At 41.7% G+C, this 19067-nt stretch overlaps 1 protein-coding gene across 3 annotated transcripts in view; it reads right to left on the reverse strand.

Annotated features, from left to right (window-relative positions):
- The window catches only part of zfpm1 (zinc finger protein, FOG family member 1), a 221046-nt gene that overhangs the window by 13807 nt on the left and 188172 nt on the right, over positions 1 to 19067 (reverse strand). For all 3 annotated transcript variants that reach the window (XM_062035962.1, XM_062035961.1, XM_062035963.1), the window contains 2 exons: positions 18879 to 19012; positions 934 to 1036 (listed from right to left, as the gene is read on the reverse strand). In XM_062035962.1, the coding sequence (XP_061891946.1) occupies positions 934 to 1036; positions 18879 to 19012 (237 nt within the window). The remainder of the gene's footprint in view (positions 1 to 933; positions 1037 to 18878; positions 19013 to 19067) is intronic.

Raw genomic sequence — 19067 nt, forward strand, 5'->3', positions numbered from 1 at the left:
AGTTCATGTGCATGTTTTAAAGTTTAGAGATTAAAACAATCCTGCCCTCCAACCATCAGAACTGAGAAAGTTATTGTGAAGGAGAAGGGGATGAACGAATCTGAGAAACAAGCCATTAAAAGCATGTCCTAACGGTCAGCAGCCCATACAGCGAGTCAGAACCTGCTGCAGCGTCAGTCCGCAACACAAAAAGGCGCAGGCAGTGTCTGCGTCATGCAGCCAAAAACGTTCAAACAAGAATTTATCCATAAAATTATTAGGACGCTGCAGACGCCGTTTGCCGTGTTTCAATTTGTTCTGTGTACAAACTGGACGGTCGAGCATACCTTTTGGTACACAGACATACATATCAATTGTTGTCAACTCTGACCTTTCCGGTCTGTCACTCAAATAGGTCCGTGTGCAACATAAACAGTGATTTCCTAGTTCCTATTGTTACACGACGGCGAAGCAGCCCTTAGGACATACTATATAAATGCAAATAATATCATTGAATTATTTCATAAAACTATTGTAGTTGTTTGTAGTGCATTTTATAGTAATGCTTTAATGCTTTTCGAACAATAGTCCTCATCCAAAAGTTAGATTTAATTTTTAAAAGGCATGTTACATGATAAAATGATGCTGTTTTTGGAGACTAAGCAAAAAAATAATTGATTTCCTTTTATTTTAATGGGCGGGTCTGATTTGAGATACAACTGTTTTCAGTCACGAGCTTGATCGTGGAACGAAATGTGCTCGTAAGTTTAGGGAATGTACCACTGTATATCAATAAGTGTATTTTATATCTCCAGACGATAGCGATATTGTGTATAATATGCACAAAAATATCTCGCAGCTGTGATATAGTTCTTCTCAAGACAGCTAGTTGAGCATTATTATAGTATACTTAGTGTACAGTATGTCCAACAAAATCTCTGATGTGACTCTCACCTTGGCTATAGATCGCACAGTTTGCATCTGATGGGTCAGTCGTCAAAGCAAGACAGGTGATCCAACAATCTGGGTCATCACACACCAAGGCCCACCTTGAATTCTGCATAAAGCATAGACAGAGCAGAACATGAGGCCTGAACGACAAGATTAAAGAAAGACAAATGGGGAGAAGCAATGAAAGGCAATAGCAAATAAAAAAGAAAATATACATTTTCAGAAGTGACTGTCTTGGCATGATCACTGATATATCAATAACTTTCTGTTTCATACAACCATAACACTCAATAAGATACTAAGTATGTCAGTTGGAGCACATTAATTCATAAAACAGCACATATGTGTGGCATTTGCAGTGCAATTTGATTTCCAGTTGGGGGCAGCCTTCATCCATTCAGTTTCTACGCCACTTATCCTATTCCACTTTAAGGGGAAGCTGGGGCTTTTCCCAGCTGACTTTGGAGGAGAGGCAGAGAACATCTTGGACCGGTGAACAGTCCAACATCACGGGGAACAAATACACAATTAACCATTTACATCACATGCACTCCTACAGTATAATTACCAATGCAGAATACAGGAAAGTCAGTCAAGAGAAGCATCACACTAACACCAATAGTGACCGGGAATAGAAAACTATGTTATATGAGGATCATATTCATCCAGGTGAGGTTCCTCCGTTAACAATATCACATATTTTAACTTGACAGTGTTCAAACGAATGCAACATACCATTATTTGAAATTTGGTTAATAAATGCAAATTTTTTGATTAAAAAACAGAGCATTGAGTTGAAACACCTGACAAAGATGAACATTAGTGTGTGAGATTGTTTAGGAAAGATGAGTGAGAGAAGCTTCTTTCTGTTCTCCAGTAGAGATGGATGCAGTGTATTGTATTTCACAGGCAACTGAAGCTGATGGGAAGATACGACTGCTTTTGTTTTAATTTGTAACTCAATGCTGGAGCCGTCTGAGCCGTAAGTACTCCTAATTTGTTTCAGACTAATTCATCATGGCCAAGACTTAGGAATTCACCACGATCGGGCAACGGGGAGAGCTAACTGGCATGCCAATAGAAAACACAAATACATTTAAAGGCCTACTGAAATGAAATTTTCTTATTTAAACGGGGATAGCAGGTCCATTCTATGTGTCATACTTGATCATTTTGCGATATTGCCATATTTTTGCTGAAAGGATTTAGTAGAGAACATCGACGATAAAGTTCGCAACTTTTGGTCACTGATAAAAAAAAGCCTTGCCTGTACCGGAAGTAGCGTGACATCACAGGTTGTGGAGCTCCTCACATCTGCACATTGTTTAGAATCATGGCCACCAGCAGCGAGAGCGATTCGGACCGAGAAAGCGACGATTACCCCATTAATTTGAGCGAGGATGAAAGATTTGTGGATGAGGAAAGTGAGAGTGAAGGACTAGAGGGCAGTGGAAGCGATTCAGATAGGGAAGATGCTGTGAGAGGCGGGTGGGACCTGATATTCAGCTGGGAATGACTAAAACAATGAATAAACACAAGACATATATATACTCTATTAGCCACAACACAACCAGGCTTGTATCTAATATGCCACAAATTAATCCGCATAACAAACACCTCCCCCCTCCCGTCCATATAACCCACCAATACAACTCAAACACCCGCACAACACACTCAATCCCACAGCCCAAAGTACCGTTCACCTCCGTAAAGTTCATACAGCACATATATTTCCCCAAAGTTACGTACGTGACATGCACATAGCGGCACGCACGTACGGGCAAGCGATCAAATGTTTGGAAGCCAAAGCTGCGTACTCACGGTAGCGCGTCTGCTATCCAACTCAAAGTCCTCCTGGTTGTGTTGCTGCAGCCAGCCGCTAATACACCGATCCCACCTACAGCTTTCTTGTTTGCTGTCTTCATTGTTCATTAAACAAATTGCAAAAGATTCACCAACACAGATGTCCAGAATACTGTGGAATTTTGCGATGAAAACAGACGACTTAATAGCTGGCCACAATGGTGTCCCAATATGTCCGCACAATCCGTGACGTCACGCACAAATGTCATCATACCGAGACGTTTTCAGCAGAATATTTCGCGGGAAATTTAAAATTGCACTTTACTAATCTAACCCGGCTGTATTGGCATGTGTTGCAATGTTAAGATTTCATCATTGATATATAAACTATCAGACTGCGTGGTCGGTAGTAGTGGGTTTCAGTAGGTCTTTAAAGCTACACAATTGGCTGTAAAGAGATAAAAACAGATTTAAAAATAAATGTATGGTAAAATTCAATTACGAAATACTAGGATGTAATGGTAGGTCATGATCACGGTTCAGTACGTGCCTCGGTTTCCGGTTCAGTTCATGTTCGGTATAGTTAGGGGAAGAACATGTGTTTTTGTGTCAACAGCTTTAATGATTTTTAAAATAAAAAACCCGCTAGCAGGTAATCGTGCGACAAAAAAATAAATAAAATAAAATCCAACAATACAACACAAAAGATGAAACATTCTATTATACAATGTTCTTTGTCAGGAAAGTGCACTGATGCAGACAAGTGCAGTGTAAATTACTTTTAAAGTTTCTTATTGGCTGAAGGGCAGCATTAAAAGTTATAGCCTGTAGCTTCTTGTTCCCCATCTCTACTGAACGATGCACTGCCTTCATCTTATCCTAATGCTTTGTCGTTTACCTATTTCACCGAGAAGTTCAACTAATGATAGAAGAGATTTTCAAGGTCTGGTTTCTCCATCTATTCAAAGGCTCTGCTACACTGTATTTGTTCACATAGCATATGCTTGATGATGAGCAGGTATACTTCCTGTCCGCCACATACTGTTTCTGTCTCATGCCGAATATTCCGTACCAAAAAACTCTTTAATTATTTTGTGGAATGCTGCAATACGCAAGAATGTTAGCAATCATTCTTGTAAAATGATTAATGCACTGTAAACATGTACCAACAATTCAGAGCAATTAACAGTACTTTTTCACAGCAAAATCCTGTAATTAAAATTTCCTGCAACATCACAACAAAGGGCTGAAAAAGTTACAATACCCTTATATTTCACAGCAATCATCTGTTATTTCACAGTAAAATGTAGTAATCAAAGTCCTTTTGTAGTAGCACAACAAATCGTTGTAAATGTTACAGTGAAAATAATGCAATTATTAGCCAGCTATTTGCTATGAATTTACAATTACATTTTTATAGAGTGTTTTTCTTACATTCTTATCATTCCAGACTATTTTTCTGTAATAGAAGAGAGGACAAAATGTCTCTTTTCATAGCTGACCTTTATTATAAACCAGGGCTGCCCCTTCCTATATGTGGATCATGCCCTGTGTGTGAAGAATCGCATGTAAAATGTCAATAAAAAACAAAAAACAGGGTGCTTCATATGGAATTTTACTGCAAACGTATTTCTAGCCGCTTCCTGCTCTGCCACTGATAATGGCAAATTTCCCGACATAGTTTCATCAACTCCAGTGATGTACTATGTTAGTGCTTGGTTCAAATAATGCCAATGAGTTGCTGTGGCGACCACTAATCAGGGAAGCCAGAAGACATTATTGTGTTGGACAAGCAGGACTGCATTCATTTCCATGGTAAAATAAATTATTGTGAACTTTGCTAATACAAAACAAGCACTTATTACGAACGTGAAACCCGCAAAACAATGCAACACTAGCAAAGAAGTTGACTTTGATAAAGTCTCATGACCGGAAGCTGCAGCTGTCTACATGTTGCGGTACATGTGAGTATGGTGCATACTGATAACTACAAGACAAGATGGCTGAGGAAAGCAGGAGAAAAGGGAACAGGAAGATGCATGCTTAGACGTTAGCGACCATGTCGTAATGTAGGCGACGTAGTCTTAACTAATGATCCATAAACCCAAGGAGATGAAGATGTACTCAAATTTTTCTTCCCTGTCATCGGAACTATCAATCCAGCCCTCCATCATCTATCAGTCAGACCTTCCTGCTTCAGCTCCATCTTGGTCGAGAGCGCTGCATTTAAGCCCCATCAGCCAAAGGAGAGTCTTTGAGCTGCAGTCTAAGCCCCTCGCCCGGACCCCGGTCCCCTCATGAATATTAACTAGCCTCAAGCCTGGCTTTAATCTGCCTGATCCCCGCACTGCTGCTGCCGAGACGATAGCGAATCTAATTATTTGGTCTGATATTAACCCCCCACTTCCACAGCCCCACCACACACATGCACACACACACACACACACACACATGCACACACACACACACACACATGCACACACACACACACACTCACACAGTTTTTGCTTTTCCTGCTCGAACATTCAAATGTGTTTGTCGGCGCTAACGCACACATCGGCTGAACTCTAAGCCACCTTCTCTTACTAAAGTCAATTCATATATCACATTCGTAAACACACTCGAGCTCGCACATGGCTCCACCAACCCCCCTCCACCTCCAGCACAGCCTACGACACCCTCTCCTTATCTGGCCCCAAAACACCCTCCTCCTATGCTGATAAAACGTGAATGCAAATGATGCCAGGCTGATTTCATTTCTTCATTTTCTTCCTCCATTCTCTTGTTCAGTATCAGAATGCCTCCTCGCTCTCCATCCCCTCCTCGCTCGCTCATTCTGAGGGAAGCCAAACTGCCGTGAAGATGATGGTCGACCAGATGAGAACTTTCCTCGAACTAAGCCAATAATATATTCCTCTTCTTACACCTACCGCCTACTATATAGTCTGCTGCCACAGGTCTCCCTTTACTAACATGACCAGTGCTAATGTGATTTTACACAGAGAACTGATGGAACCCTTCCATTAAAAAAGGAAATAACTTGAAAGATGTAATAACACATTTATAACACTTAATTAAAAAATAATTAATGGAAGGAATAATCCATCCATCCATCCATCCATCCATCTTCCGCTTATCCGAGGTCGGGTCGCGGGGGCAGCAGCCTAAGCAGAGAGGCCCAGACTTCCCTCTCCCCAGCCACTTCGTCCAGCTCCTTCCGGAGGATCCCGAGGCATTCCCAGGCCAGCCGGGTCTTCCCCGTGGCGTCCTACCGGTGGGACGTGCCCTAAACACCTCCCGTTCGGGTGGCATCCTGACCAGATGCCCGAAACACACCATCTGGCCTCTCTCGATGTGGAGGAGCAGCAACTTTACTTCGAGTTCCTCCCGAAAGACAAAACTTCTCACCCTATCTCTAAGGGAGAGACCCGCCACCCGGCGGAGGAAACTCATTTCAGCCGCTTGTACCCGTGATCTTGTCCTTTCGCTCCAAAGCTCATGACCATAGGTGAGGATGGGAATGTAGAGCGACTGGTAAATTGAGAGCTTTGCCTTCCGGCTCAGCTCCTTCTTCAACACAACAGATCGATGCACCGATCCGCCTGTCGATCTCACGATCCACTCCCCCCTCACTTGTGAACAAGACTTGAACTCCTCCACTTGGGGCAAGATCTCCTCCCCAACCCAGAGATGGCACTCCACCCTTTTCCGGGCGAGAACCATGGACTTGGACTTGGAGGTGCTGATTCTCATCCCAGTCACTTCACACTCAGCTGCGAACCGATCCAGTGAGAGCTGAAGATCCTGGTCAGATGAAGCCATCAGGACCACATTATCTGCAAAAAGCAGAGACCTAATCCTGCAGCCACCAAACCGGATCCCCTCAAGGCCTTGACTGCGCCTAGATATTCTGTCCATAAAAGTTATGAACAGAATCGGTGACAAAGGGCAGCCTTGGCGGAGTCTAACCCTCACTGGAAACAGGTCCGATTTACGGCCGGAAGGAATAATAATTACAAATGAATAGAGTGAGGCCTTCTCCAGAGTGCATGTTTCAGCTCCTTTCTAGATTAAAAAGAACCACTTTCTCAATAAACCAGTGTTTGCTCTCGGCCACAGATGTCAAACTGGCCCACCACATCCTTTTATGTGGCCCGCCAGCCTAGAAAATATTGTGCGTCAAAAGGGCATCTCATTTGTTTTACTAAATGTATTTAAATTCTGACATAACTTTTTTTATGCATGTGAATGCAGTTACTAAATATTATTTGATAAAATAAGTGTACAAACACATGACAACAAGAGGTACATTAAAAACAAAAGAGCACAGAGCTGATGCAATTTGTATCTGATCTGCAACCACATAATTTCAATCCTGTCCAATCCAATCCACTTTATTTATATAGCACATTTAAACAACAAAATGTTTCCATTTCTGTTTTGAGATGAATAAAGTCTATCCATCCATCCAATACAAGCTTTTTTTTCCTGACATTGAAACCTTTTTCCCCTAAATTCTACACTAGTTGAATTAAAACATCTGCTTCTCACTTTGACTTCTGATTTCAAAGCACATTTTCCATCAATTTGTTGGTACACAATTATAATAATCAAATTAATTAAATGAAAGGGCAAATTTGGAAAAAAACAGTACAAATTTGTACAAATGATTGTTGTTACGTCACAATAAATGATCTGCTGTGTGGCAAAAAAAGTGTCGTAATGTGTGTATTTGTGTATGCGTGGTGATTATCCTCAAAAATATGGCTTTACTGATTAAAGGCCTACTGAAATGACATTTTTTTATTTAAACGGGGATAGCAGATCCATTCTATGTGTCATACTTAATCATTTCGCGATATTGCCATATTTTTGCTGAAAGGATTTAGTAGAGAACATCGACGATAAAGTTCGCAATTTTGGTCGCTGATAAAAAAACCTTGCCTGTACCGGAAGTAGCGTGACGTCCCAAGTTGAAAGGCTCCTCACATTTCCCCATTGTTTACACCAGCAGCGAGAGCGATTCGGACGAGAAAGCGACGATTACCCCATTAATTTGAGCCAGGATGAAAGATTTGTGGATGAGGTACGTGAGAGTGAAGGACTAGAGTGCAGTGCAGGACGTATCTTTTTTCCGCTCTGACCGTAACTTAGGTACAAGCTGGCTCATTGGATTCCACACTTTCTCCTTTTTCTATTGTGGATCACGGATTTGTATTTTAAACCACCTCGGATATTATATCCTCTTGAAAATGAGAGTCGAGAACGCGAAATGGACATTCACAGTGACTTTTATCTCCACGACAATACATCGGCGAAGCACTTTAGCTACGGAGCTAACGTGATAGCATCGTGCTTAAAGGCCTGCTGAAATGAATTTTTTTTTATTTAAACGGGGATAGCAGATCCATTCTATGTGTCATACTTGATCATTTCGCGATATTGCCATATTTTTGCTGAAAAGATTTAGTATAGAACAACGACGATAAAGTTCGCAACTTTTGGTCTCTGATAAAAAAAAGCCTTGCCCCTACCGGAAGTAGCGTGACGTAGTCAGTTGTTCGCCTCCTCATATTTTCCTATTGTTTTCAACGCAGCTAGAGCGATTCGGACCGAGAAAGCGACGATTACCCCTTTAATTTGAGCGAGGATGAAAGATTCGTGGATGAGGAACGTTAGGGTGACGGACTAGAATGCAGTGCAAGACATATCTTTTTTCGCTCTGACTGTAACTTAGGTACAAGCTGGCTCATTGGATTCCACCCTCTCTCCTTTTTCTATTGTGGATCACGGATTTGTATTTTAAACCACCTCGGATACTATATCCTCTTGAAAATGAGAGTCGAGAACGCGAAATGGACATTCACAGTGACTTTTATCTCCACGACAATACATCGGCGAAGCTCTTTAGCTACTAAACTAACGTGATAGCATCTGGCTTAAATGCAGATAGAAACAAAATAAATAAATCCCTGACTGGAAGGATAGACAGAAGATCAACAATACTATTAAACCATGTACATGTAACTACACGGTTAATAATTCTCAGCCTGGCAAAGCTTAACAATGCTGTTGCTAACGACGCTGAAGCTAACTTAGCAACTTAGCAACCGGACCACACAGAGCTATGATAAAAACATTAGCGCTCCACCTATGCCAGCCAGCCCTCATCTGCTCATCAACACCCGTGCTCACCTGCGTTCCAGCGATCGACGGCGCGACGAAGGACTTCACCCGATCACAGATGCGGTTGGCGGATAGTGTCAGCTAGCGCGTCTGCTATCCAAGTAAGTCCTCCTTGTTGTGTTGCTACAGCCAGCCGCTAATACACCGATCCCACCTACAACTTTCTTCTTTGCAGTCTCCATTGTTCATTAAACAAATTGCAAAAGATTCACCAACACAGATGTCCAGAATACTGTGGAATTATGAGATGAAAACAGAGCTATTTTGTATTGTTTTCAATGGGGTACGGATACTTCTGTTTCACTGGCTACGTCACGCGCATACATCATCATCCAAAGCCTTTTCAACCGGAAGTTTAGCGGGAAATTTAAAATTGCACTTTATAAGTTAACCCGGCCGTATTGGCATGTGTTGCACTGTTAAGATTTCATCATTGATATATAAACTATCAGACTGAGTGGTCGGTAGTAGTGGGTTTCAGTAGGCCTTTAACTGCAACTACGCCAGCTCTCATCTGCTCATCAACACCCGTGCTCACCTGCGTTCCAGTGATCGACGGCGCGATGAAGGACTTCACCCGATTATCGATGCGGTCGGTGGCCCGGAGACGGAGGAAGTCAAGGTGAGGACAGCGGCGCGCGTTGTAGCTTTCAACGACACCCCGGCCGCCATCAGAGTCGGCAAGAAACATATATTTCCCCAAAGTTACGTACGTGACATGCACATAGCGACACGCACGTACGGGCAAGCGATCAAATGTTTGGAAGCCAAAGCTGTAGTCACGGTAGCGCGTCTGCTATCCAAGTCAAAGTCCTCCTGGTTGTGTTGCTGCAGCCAGCCGCTAATACACCGATCCCACCTACAGCTTTCTTCTTTGCAGTCTCCATTGTTAATTAAACAAATTGCAAAAGATTCACCAACACAGATGTTCAGAATACTGTGGAATTTTGCGATGAAAACAGAGCTGTTTGTATTGGGATACAATGTGTCCGAATACTTCCTTTTCAACCATTGACGTCACGCGCAAACGTCATCATACCCAAACGTTTTTAACCGGAAGTTTCACGGGAAATTTAAAATTGCACTTTATAAGTTAACCCGGCCATATTGGCATGTGTTGCAATGTTAAGATTTCATCATTGATATATAAACTATCAGACTGCGTGGTCGGTAGTAGTGGGTTTCAGTAGGCCTTTTACTGAAGGTTGTACTGTATTCTTACACGTCCCTCATCAATTTGGTAGTAAATAAACGTGTAGACATAAATCATTGTGATCGCGGATAACGTGAACAACAGCTATCTAAACGTGATCACAGATTACTCTAACACAGCTCACAGAGTTGGAATAAATAATAATGAAAAACAACTGAAGTTAGTGTAGTGATTTCGATATCAAATTAATAAGAAGCTTATTTAATGACATTACACATATATTTGATATCTATATCAGTGCACTAACTTCAGAACTGTATACACATACAAATAATTTACACATACGTATATAAACATATACATATATAGATACACATATATACATACAGTACATACCTAAATAAACACATATACTGTATACACACACAAACACACACACACACACACACACACACACAATCATTTATAGTTCTGAAGTTTGTGCACTGATATAGATGTCATACATGTATATAATATAGATCCATCCATTTTCTAGTCAAATCTAGCAGTGCAAGATAATGAGCTCATTATCCAGCACAGCTCTTATGGTGTTAGCTAGTGAGGTTTACACAACGTACCACTGCACAGCCACACTAGCTGGCATCTATCACACTCAGGCCTTACTCACTAAAGTTCAAGAGTCATTGTAATACATTCAATAGATTATGATGTCCTGGATCTTGGCTTGAATAAATTCTCATGGATTGGCCTTCTTTAAATTGGAATTGAATATCTTATCCTGTTACACATCTGAAGTCGGGGACACAATTTCACCTGAAATGTTTTATTATTAATGTCTTCAGTCACTGGATATTTTGGTATACAGTACACTCGTGAAAATTTACCTGCAGATGGAAATGTTCCTTAATTCCTATCCCAGCCTTATCAGTTTGTTATATTTCGAGGTGGTCAAACTGGGACTCTAATAAGCTGCAGACCTTTTCAACCATTGTTCATTCATTCACTCTCTCACAAAACCATTCACTCAATCACCTGATTTACCCACTTCCTCCCATCTCCTCTTTCACTGTCCGTCCCGTGAAGACCTCTTCCGTGTACACTCACTTCTTTTTTCGTTCTCTCCCTCTCTCAGACTCCCATTTGTTCCCTTTTCTGTCCACCAGCCTCTCTATCTCTGTCATATCGCTCTCTCTTCTATCTCTTTTCTCCTTCCATCTCTTGGCTACAGGAAATAGTCCCTTTCCCTGTTCAGGGGGTTGCATGGGTGTGCTCACTGTCCCAAACAAAGAGGTCACTGTGTGAATCCTCAAAAAAATACAAAGAAGAAAGGAAGGTAGATAAAAATCAGAAACCGACTCTCTTCCGCTTCTCTCATAGAAACACACACAAACCCACCCGCGCAGCACCCACAATTTTAATTCCTTCAACATTTTTGTTTGACCATATCCTGCATACTTCGTAAAACTATCCCATAGACAAACTAGAATCAGGTTCGATTAGCGACAGGCAAATTAAGAGTGAAAATATACGTGTGTTATTCATAAATCAGGGCCTAGGATAAGCGCTTGGAAAATGAAGCCCAGCTTTTTCCTCATCTTGGAGAGCATGCTCCTGAACAGGCGCAGAGATAGAAGATGCGGGGACCGGCTTTGCCACAGCTTCACTTCATCCCCCACTAATCAGAAACTGGAGGAGATGACAGAAAGATGCAGATACCAGTCAGTCACTGCACTAACCTCCCTTTTTACATTTCTCCCAGAATTCCTTCTCTCACATTTTTTTTTGTCTTCGACTACGTTTACACTGCAGGCCAAAGTGGACCAAATCAGATTTTTTTTTAATCTGATATTTTTTGCAGCTGACTGTTTAGTTTACGCCCTGCGATGAGGTGGCGACTTGTCCAGGGTGTACCCCGCCTTCCGCCCGATTGTAGCTGAGATAGGCTCCAGCGCCCCCGAAGAGAATAAGCGGTAGAAAATGGATGGATGGATGGATGTTTAGTTTACAAGTAAGATGTGATCTTTATCAGACTTCAATCTAAACACACAGAGCCCCCAATGTGGCCCCAACGTGGCCTCGTCATCACTTGCATGTGCAGTCCTTCACTGGTTTATGTTATCACTGCTTACTAAATAGATTGAATGTGCTTCCATGCCTGTATGTTCTTGTCAACAAACACGGTATTGTTTGGATGGCAAGTTTGTCACTTCAGTCATTGATTTATTGTTCAATATTCCCGCCGACCCTCGTAGTTACAGGCGCAGTGCAGTTTGTGTCAAGTTTTAAGGTGGTGAAAAAAACGTCTTTTATTGACCAGTTCCTCCAACTAAGACCTTGTTTCTTCCGTGTTGGAAGACTGAGTGTGTGAACGAGGAGCGGGGCTCCCCTCTGTACAGCCCTGCTAGTGCACGAGAAAACATGGACGCCACAGATCAGCGTGTTAGTGGGTTAGTGACGTGGCTGTTGTGTAGAGGAAGTAGGCAGATTGCAAAAAGGAAAGTGACCGGTTTGTGCACATGAACGATGTAGCGTGACGAAAGATGACGTAAAAGTAGAAAACATGTCGCATTGTCATTTAGACTGCATTCACATTTGAAAAGATTAGATTCCAAACAAATTCAGACTACCTTTTGATGTGGCCAAAATCTGATGCAAATTTGAAGCGTTGAGAATGGCCAAAAAATATCTGATCTGTGGCTTTTCAGGGGGAAAAAAAGATTTGGTGTCCAGTGTAAGCACAGCCTTAAAGAAGTCATATGTAATAATTTCATGTCAAGTCATCATTAAATGGCCCTGATATGTCAAAAGGCATTAATAAATCATGTTCTTTTCGAATACTTCTATAGCTGATAACAGTAGTTCAGCCGAGATATGCTCATTTCAAAATTATATTTACAGCCCCGAAATCTTGATATTGTTTTCATTTCGATGTCCCGCCCTCCACCGTTTGACCAATAAGAAAGTCTGTGAGTGTGTCACATGAAGGTTGCCAGTTACGCACCGCCCTCTTCGTCGAGCTACTGCCACTGGTAAAGTTACTAAACATGTCGGACCTTGTTAAATCTAAAAGGCGTCGTTACGATTCTTAACTTATTCATGACAAAGCCAGGAACAAAACGAGGATTTGTATCGGGGATGTTTTTGAAAGATGGAGACGATTAAAGGCGTAGAAGATTTTTTCATCTGATGCCAAACTTGCCTATTTCCTCCTTGATAGGTAAGTCAGGCATTTACGTTTTCTTATTACTTGTAATAAATGGAAATGGACATTTTGTATGTAAACAATATTGTCCAATAAAGTCTATGATCTTGTCTAACAATCAATCAATCAATCAATCAATGTTTATTTAAATAGCCTTAAATCACAAGTGTCTCAAAGGGCTGCACAAGCCACAACGACATCCGCGGTTCAGCGCCCACATAGGGGCAAGGAAAATGGACGTCGAGTGGGTCTGACATAATGTTGTGAAAGTCCAGTCCAAAGTGGATCTAACATAATAGTGAGAGTCCAGTCCATAGTGGGGCGAGCAGGAGACCATCCCAAGCGGAGACGGGTCAGCGGCGCAGAGATGTCCCCAACCGATGCACAGGCGAGCGAACAAAGCTAGTATGTTCGTGCGACGAATGACACATCCACATATAGTCTAACGGAGGAAATATACGCCCGTTAGCCTGTATGTCGATGTGTATTCGAACTGACAGGGCAAAATATATCTTCGACAAATAAAACCTATGTGGATACGGGTACTGTCAGTGCCTATTTCAATCTCAATATGCTGACACGCTGAGGAAATGGGTTCCAATATTAGCACGGCTGTCATCATGGCAATGTGAAACGTATGGAGACAGCCAAATCACATGATAAAATAATTTCTCATTCGTGTAGTCTATAGGCATACCTTGGTAAAAAGGCTCCTTTTTAGTTTTGGGCATACATTAGGCTGCTAAGCATGCTCTACTCATTTTCACCAGCACAACCATTGTTTGCGTTGGTTGTAGTTTGTTTTAGTCTTTGTTTTCCATATGGTATAACCATATGGTTGCCATTTGTTGTGATATTGTACGCAAGCATGACGTATTTCTTCCTGAAAATAGCCTAATTTCTGTGTAAAATGTGTTGGTTAGAGATTTGTTATTGACAAAACGCTTGTCTATTCGGCTATTATAGTCCCAGCACCTCAACCCCTAGTAAGAGGCAGTGGAAGTTTGAAGTTCTTTGGAGTAGCCTAGTCGATCGAGCTGGACTGGCTGCGTATCTGGCAACCTCAGTCAGAGAGAGGGGGAGGGGACTACATAATTTTGACCGTGGCCACATTATTACATAGGGCACCTTTAAATGTTTTGTTGCATTGGACCATTCCTTCCTTCCTCTATGGTGAGTTCTCCTACCTGGCTGCCTGCTATCAGTAGCAGTGATTTGATCTTCTTCAGATTCTCCCCTGTTTTCTGATCATTGCCTTGTTTCCTATCAGGGTTATAGTCACTTCTGTCGCCTGAACATCAGCTAATGTCAATATGAAGTTTTAAGACAGGTGAAAGTAGAAGGAGCTAATAATCACTGAGGAGGATATGTAGTTGTTTTTAGAAATCAACATTCTATTCCAATCTAAAATGTAAGATAATAATGGAAAATGGGGTGGAGCGGCCGTTTAGAAACTGGAGTGTTTCTGGGACGAATCCAACTTCAGCCATACGTTCTGTAGGGTTTGTAAATACCCATTGAAAATAACAATACATCTCTTTGGCCCCTAGTCAATGCCCTTGTGTTCTTGTGCAAGACCCTTCACCCACCTTGCCTCCAGTGCAGTCCACACTGGTGTATGAATGTGAATTATTGTTTGGTGGCGGTCAGAGAAGCAGTAGGCGCACATTGGCAGTCACACTTCTGTCAAGTCTACCATAGGGCAGCTGTGGCTACAAATGTAGCTTACCACCATCAAAGTGTGAATGTGGACTGAAAGAATTATGGGTTCAACTTCTCAGTGTCATGTACTTTGAGTCACTAGAAAAAGCGCTATATACTGTAAAACTAATCCTTAGCTTTCTGGAAATGTGGCCACCAAAACATTTTAGTTGAATTTCCCTGCTCTATGCACTGAAAGTGGCGCATCTAGCTTGTACCTGAGGGCATAACATAAAGTGTCGCACCGTAAACATCGATTTGTCTTCTTATGAAGAAGCATCATTTTAATTAACATTCTAATATGAAGGGCGGGGAAGAGGGATGGCTGAAGAGGAATAACTGCTGATAAATTCCGATAAACGCAAAGATGGAAATCAGGATGTAAACAAATTGGCTCAGAAAATGACAAAAAAAGAGTGAGAAATAAAGACGACCGCTTGTGGGCGGTTAAGTAGGTGTTCACCTTCACTTGTCTTTGAGGAAGTGATGGTGGGAAAATGGAGGGATGAGAAAAGGAAAGGAGGTAGAGTGAAGAAGAGATAGAGAGTGGGAAGAGACTACCCCAAAAGTGTTTGAAAAGCCGTGGGTGGCGCGCCTTATCGCCCAAGTTCTCCTGGAGAGATTATTTGGGGATTAGTGCAAACGCTTGTTTCTAAAACATGATGAAAAGACGTTCGCGTGTGATAACGCTTTGAACTCCACTACTCTGCTTCTTCTAGGATCGTGCCTTCAGGCTGCCTTTCCAAGAAAGACAGGATTGGGGTGGTGTGAGCCTCTGGGAAGCACTGAAGGAGGCAGAACAATAGGAATGATGTTGTAAATGGGGGGTCTCTACATTGAGTAGTGTGCTGGGATTTTGTTTTGGGCATCAGTCCACTGGGAAGACACAAAGATGACATAAATCCCGTGTAGAAACTTGCATCATCAGTTACTCCCCGTCACTTTGAGATCACTCACATGCAATTTCAAAACAAACCTCCAACTTTGGTCCAATGACATGCATTTGTACTATCAGTTAATTAAAGCAAGATCCAATCAAACAAGAGGCGATCTAATATCAGATTTGTTCTATGTGATCCAATCAGATGAGCAGCACTGATGAGCTCACTGTGGGGTTGCCATGGGAGGTTAGCTGTGGAGGACCTGGTTGTTCATTCAACCAAAAACGAGAGGAATCAGCAGCCATGTGATCAGTCCATCAGTAAACATTGTCACAACGCTGTTGTAAACTTCGACGGCCATATCAGCTAGAAAATGTTTAAATAGATAAATGGTTTTACAACTCTTTTTTAAAAGATGCAAATGGAAGTATTTCCATATGACACAGGCCAGTTAACACATTGCTAATCTAATAAAGGAGATCTGTTTCTCTGCATTGACAGAGCTACAGTACCTCCATGATACTGTAGCTGCACATATCCACATCCACAAGTCCATACATTTTAATATTTTTTAGATAGAAAAAAATTTTATATGTACCTGGGTGCAGCATCTTCACTTGAACTTTTAATATATTTCTGTACACACAAAATCCCTGTTTGGGTGTTGTTGCTAAGTAGGCATCCTACCTAACTGATATTACCGGTTATCTCTCTGCACCAAATACAGTCTATGGTAAATTTATTGAGGGATAAGTTGAGAGAGGAAGGGCAATGCCGGAAGGGCCATCACTGTCTGGGTTGTGCCAATCTCTTCCTGAGATGGGATGTGGGTGGGCGGTGAGAGGGGGGCGAGACTTAGTATGTAACAGAAGTGAGAAAAGTAACAATAATTCACAATATAAAATGAGAGGACAAAGAAAAACAATTTCAAAGATACAAGCAAAGTATGAATATTGAGCGAAAAAGAAAAAATCTTACATATTCTTAAAACAAATTTGGGAGTATAAAGTTTCGTTTGTATTTTTCATCAGATTAATCAGAATTTTAAATTAGGATTAATTACAATTAATCTAAAGGTTCATACTTGCTTGTATGATTTAAATTAACTTAAAAAAAAGACTACACAATTTGGTAACCATCCATGGTTAAGGCAATGAAGCATGAATAGTCAAAATAAATTGCGTGAATAATCTGTGTATACATGATTAATGCGATCATTTTTTGTGAATAATGGGGACGGTGTGGCGCAGTTGGGAGAGTGGCCGTGCCAGCAACCTGAGGGTTCCTGGTTCAATCCCCACCTTCTACCAACCTCGTCACGTCCGTTGTGTCCTTGAGCAAGACACTTCACCCTTGCTCCTGATGGGTCGTGGTTAGGGCCTTGCATGGCAGCTCCCGCCATCAGTGTGTGAATGTGTGTGTGAATGGGTGAATGTGGAAATAGTGTCAAAGCGCTTTGAGTACCTTGAAGGTAGAAAAGCGCTATATAAGTATAACCCATTTACCATTTACCATTTACATGACTTAATTTTTGACAGCCCTAAACAAAACATTAAAAAATGTTGGCAAAATGTCCTACATTTTAAACTAGCCATCCTAATTTGGATCTATTAAGGCAGTGACACTGGCTTGAGATCATTTTAGGAAGTTCCATTGTAACTAATTGAACAAGTGTGATCGTATAAGCACAACTCTTTTCCAAGTAAGTTTGGAGGATAGCCTGACTCCTTTTGACCCAGGGTGGGATGGAAGGATGGCCAGAAAAGGGGAGGATATAGTGTGACGGGGAGAAACAGGAGGAATGTGAGATTAAGACCACTATCTCCAATAGATACCAAGCGGCCGACTCCTCACTCCTTCGGTCCATAGATAGCAGGGAAGGAGACGATAGACGGTGGGCATAAAATAAAGTAGAGGAGAGCACACTGGTATTAAACGTGAGAATTAAATGCTTTCTGCTTGAATGCAAAGCTTTTAAAAGAGTAGCGACAAACTTTAGGACAAACAGGACAGTACGGACAGTGGAAGGGCGTGAGCGTGAATGAGCGTGTGATCAAGTGGTTGCTTGCTTAGACACACACTTTTTCTGCATGCTGACTGATTATATTCACAATCTTAGAAATGAGAGACTATCAAACAGAAATCAATCACTGGGGTTTGCTGTCCAGGAGGATGGCGCCATGTGGAGATAAAAGACAGGCGGATGTCTGGCGATGGAAGGGAGGAAAGGAAGGGAGAGGTAAAGGACCGCTTGTCATCTACATGTAGCCTCAATCAAAAAATGGACTGGTCAAACTGACTGACCTGTTTAAAGTGATATTTCTTTGTGCAAGTGTGTGTCAGTGTGTGTCACAGCAAGCACTCTGGACAAGGAAGCCTTCCCCAGCATCAGCATCATATGATTAGATGGACTGACACTTGATAAAATAACAACCTCTGATAGGGCTCCATCCGGTCCCACACACACACACACACACACACACACACACACACACACACACACACACACACACACACACACACACACACACACACACACACACACACACACACACACACACACACACACACAATCAGGTGTTTTTATTTCCAACGACAGTCACACTAATGCGATAAGGTCTGTGTTTGCCCTGGCCTTTGACCTTTTATAATTAAAACACTTCAGGTCATCAATCTGTCTATAACTTGGGTGTTCGTCTACAAATGTGCAGCAAAACCAAGATTTCAGGAAACATTATTCTTAATTCATAGCATTTTTTGGAATCAATCCATCATTTATAAAACATAGTTCAATATTTTCAATTAAATGGAAGTACAGTGGAACCTAAACAACCCTTATGTGGTAAAACAACCTGGATTTCAATCCAATTTGACATAAAACAATAAGAAATAAGGTCACTTGGCTGGGCATCAACTGGTCTGTGTTGCTAAATTGCATTAATTGACAGTCGACAAATATTACCAGAATACATTCGGAGTAACTTTGTTTGTAATAAAAACAATTGTTTGTCCTTGTCCTCACCTCTGACTCCGCATCATCTGTGCTGCCTTCTAATTGGAATATCCCAGGAAAGGGCCCCCACTTTGTGTCTATATGAAGGTCCCGGCGAGCCACGACCCTGCTACCACTGCCTTCTCCACCGAACTCCAGCTCATCTGTTAAAGAATTAGAAAAAAGTATACATTAGATGTGGTGTACACTGTTTGATAT

Source organism: Entelurus aequoreus, linkage group LG24 (genome assembly GCF_033978785.1).
Source record: "Entelurus aequoreus isolate RoL-2023_Sb linkage group LG24, RoL_Eaeq_v1.1, whole genome shotgun sequence".
NCBI lineage: Eukaryota > Metazoa > Chordata > Actinopteri > Syngnathiformes > Syngnathidae > Entelurus > Entelurus aequoreus.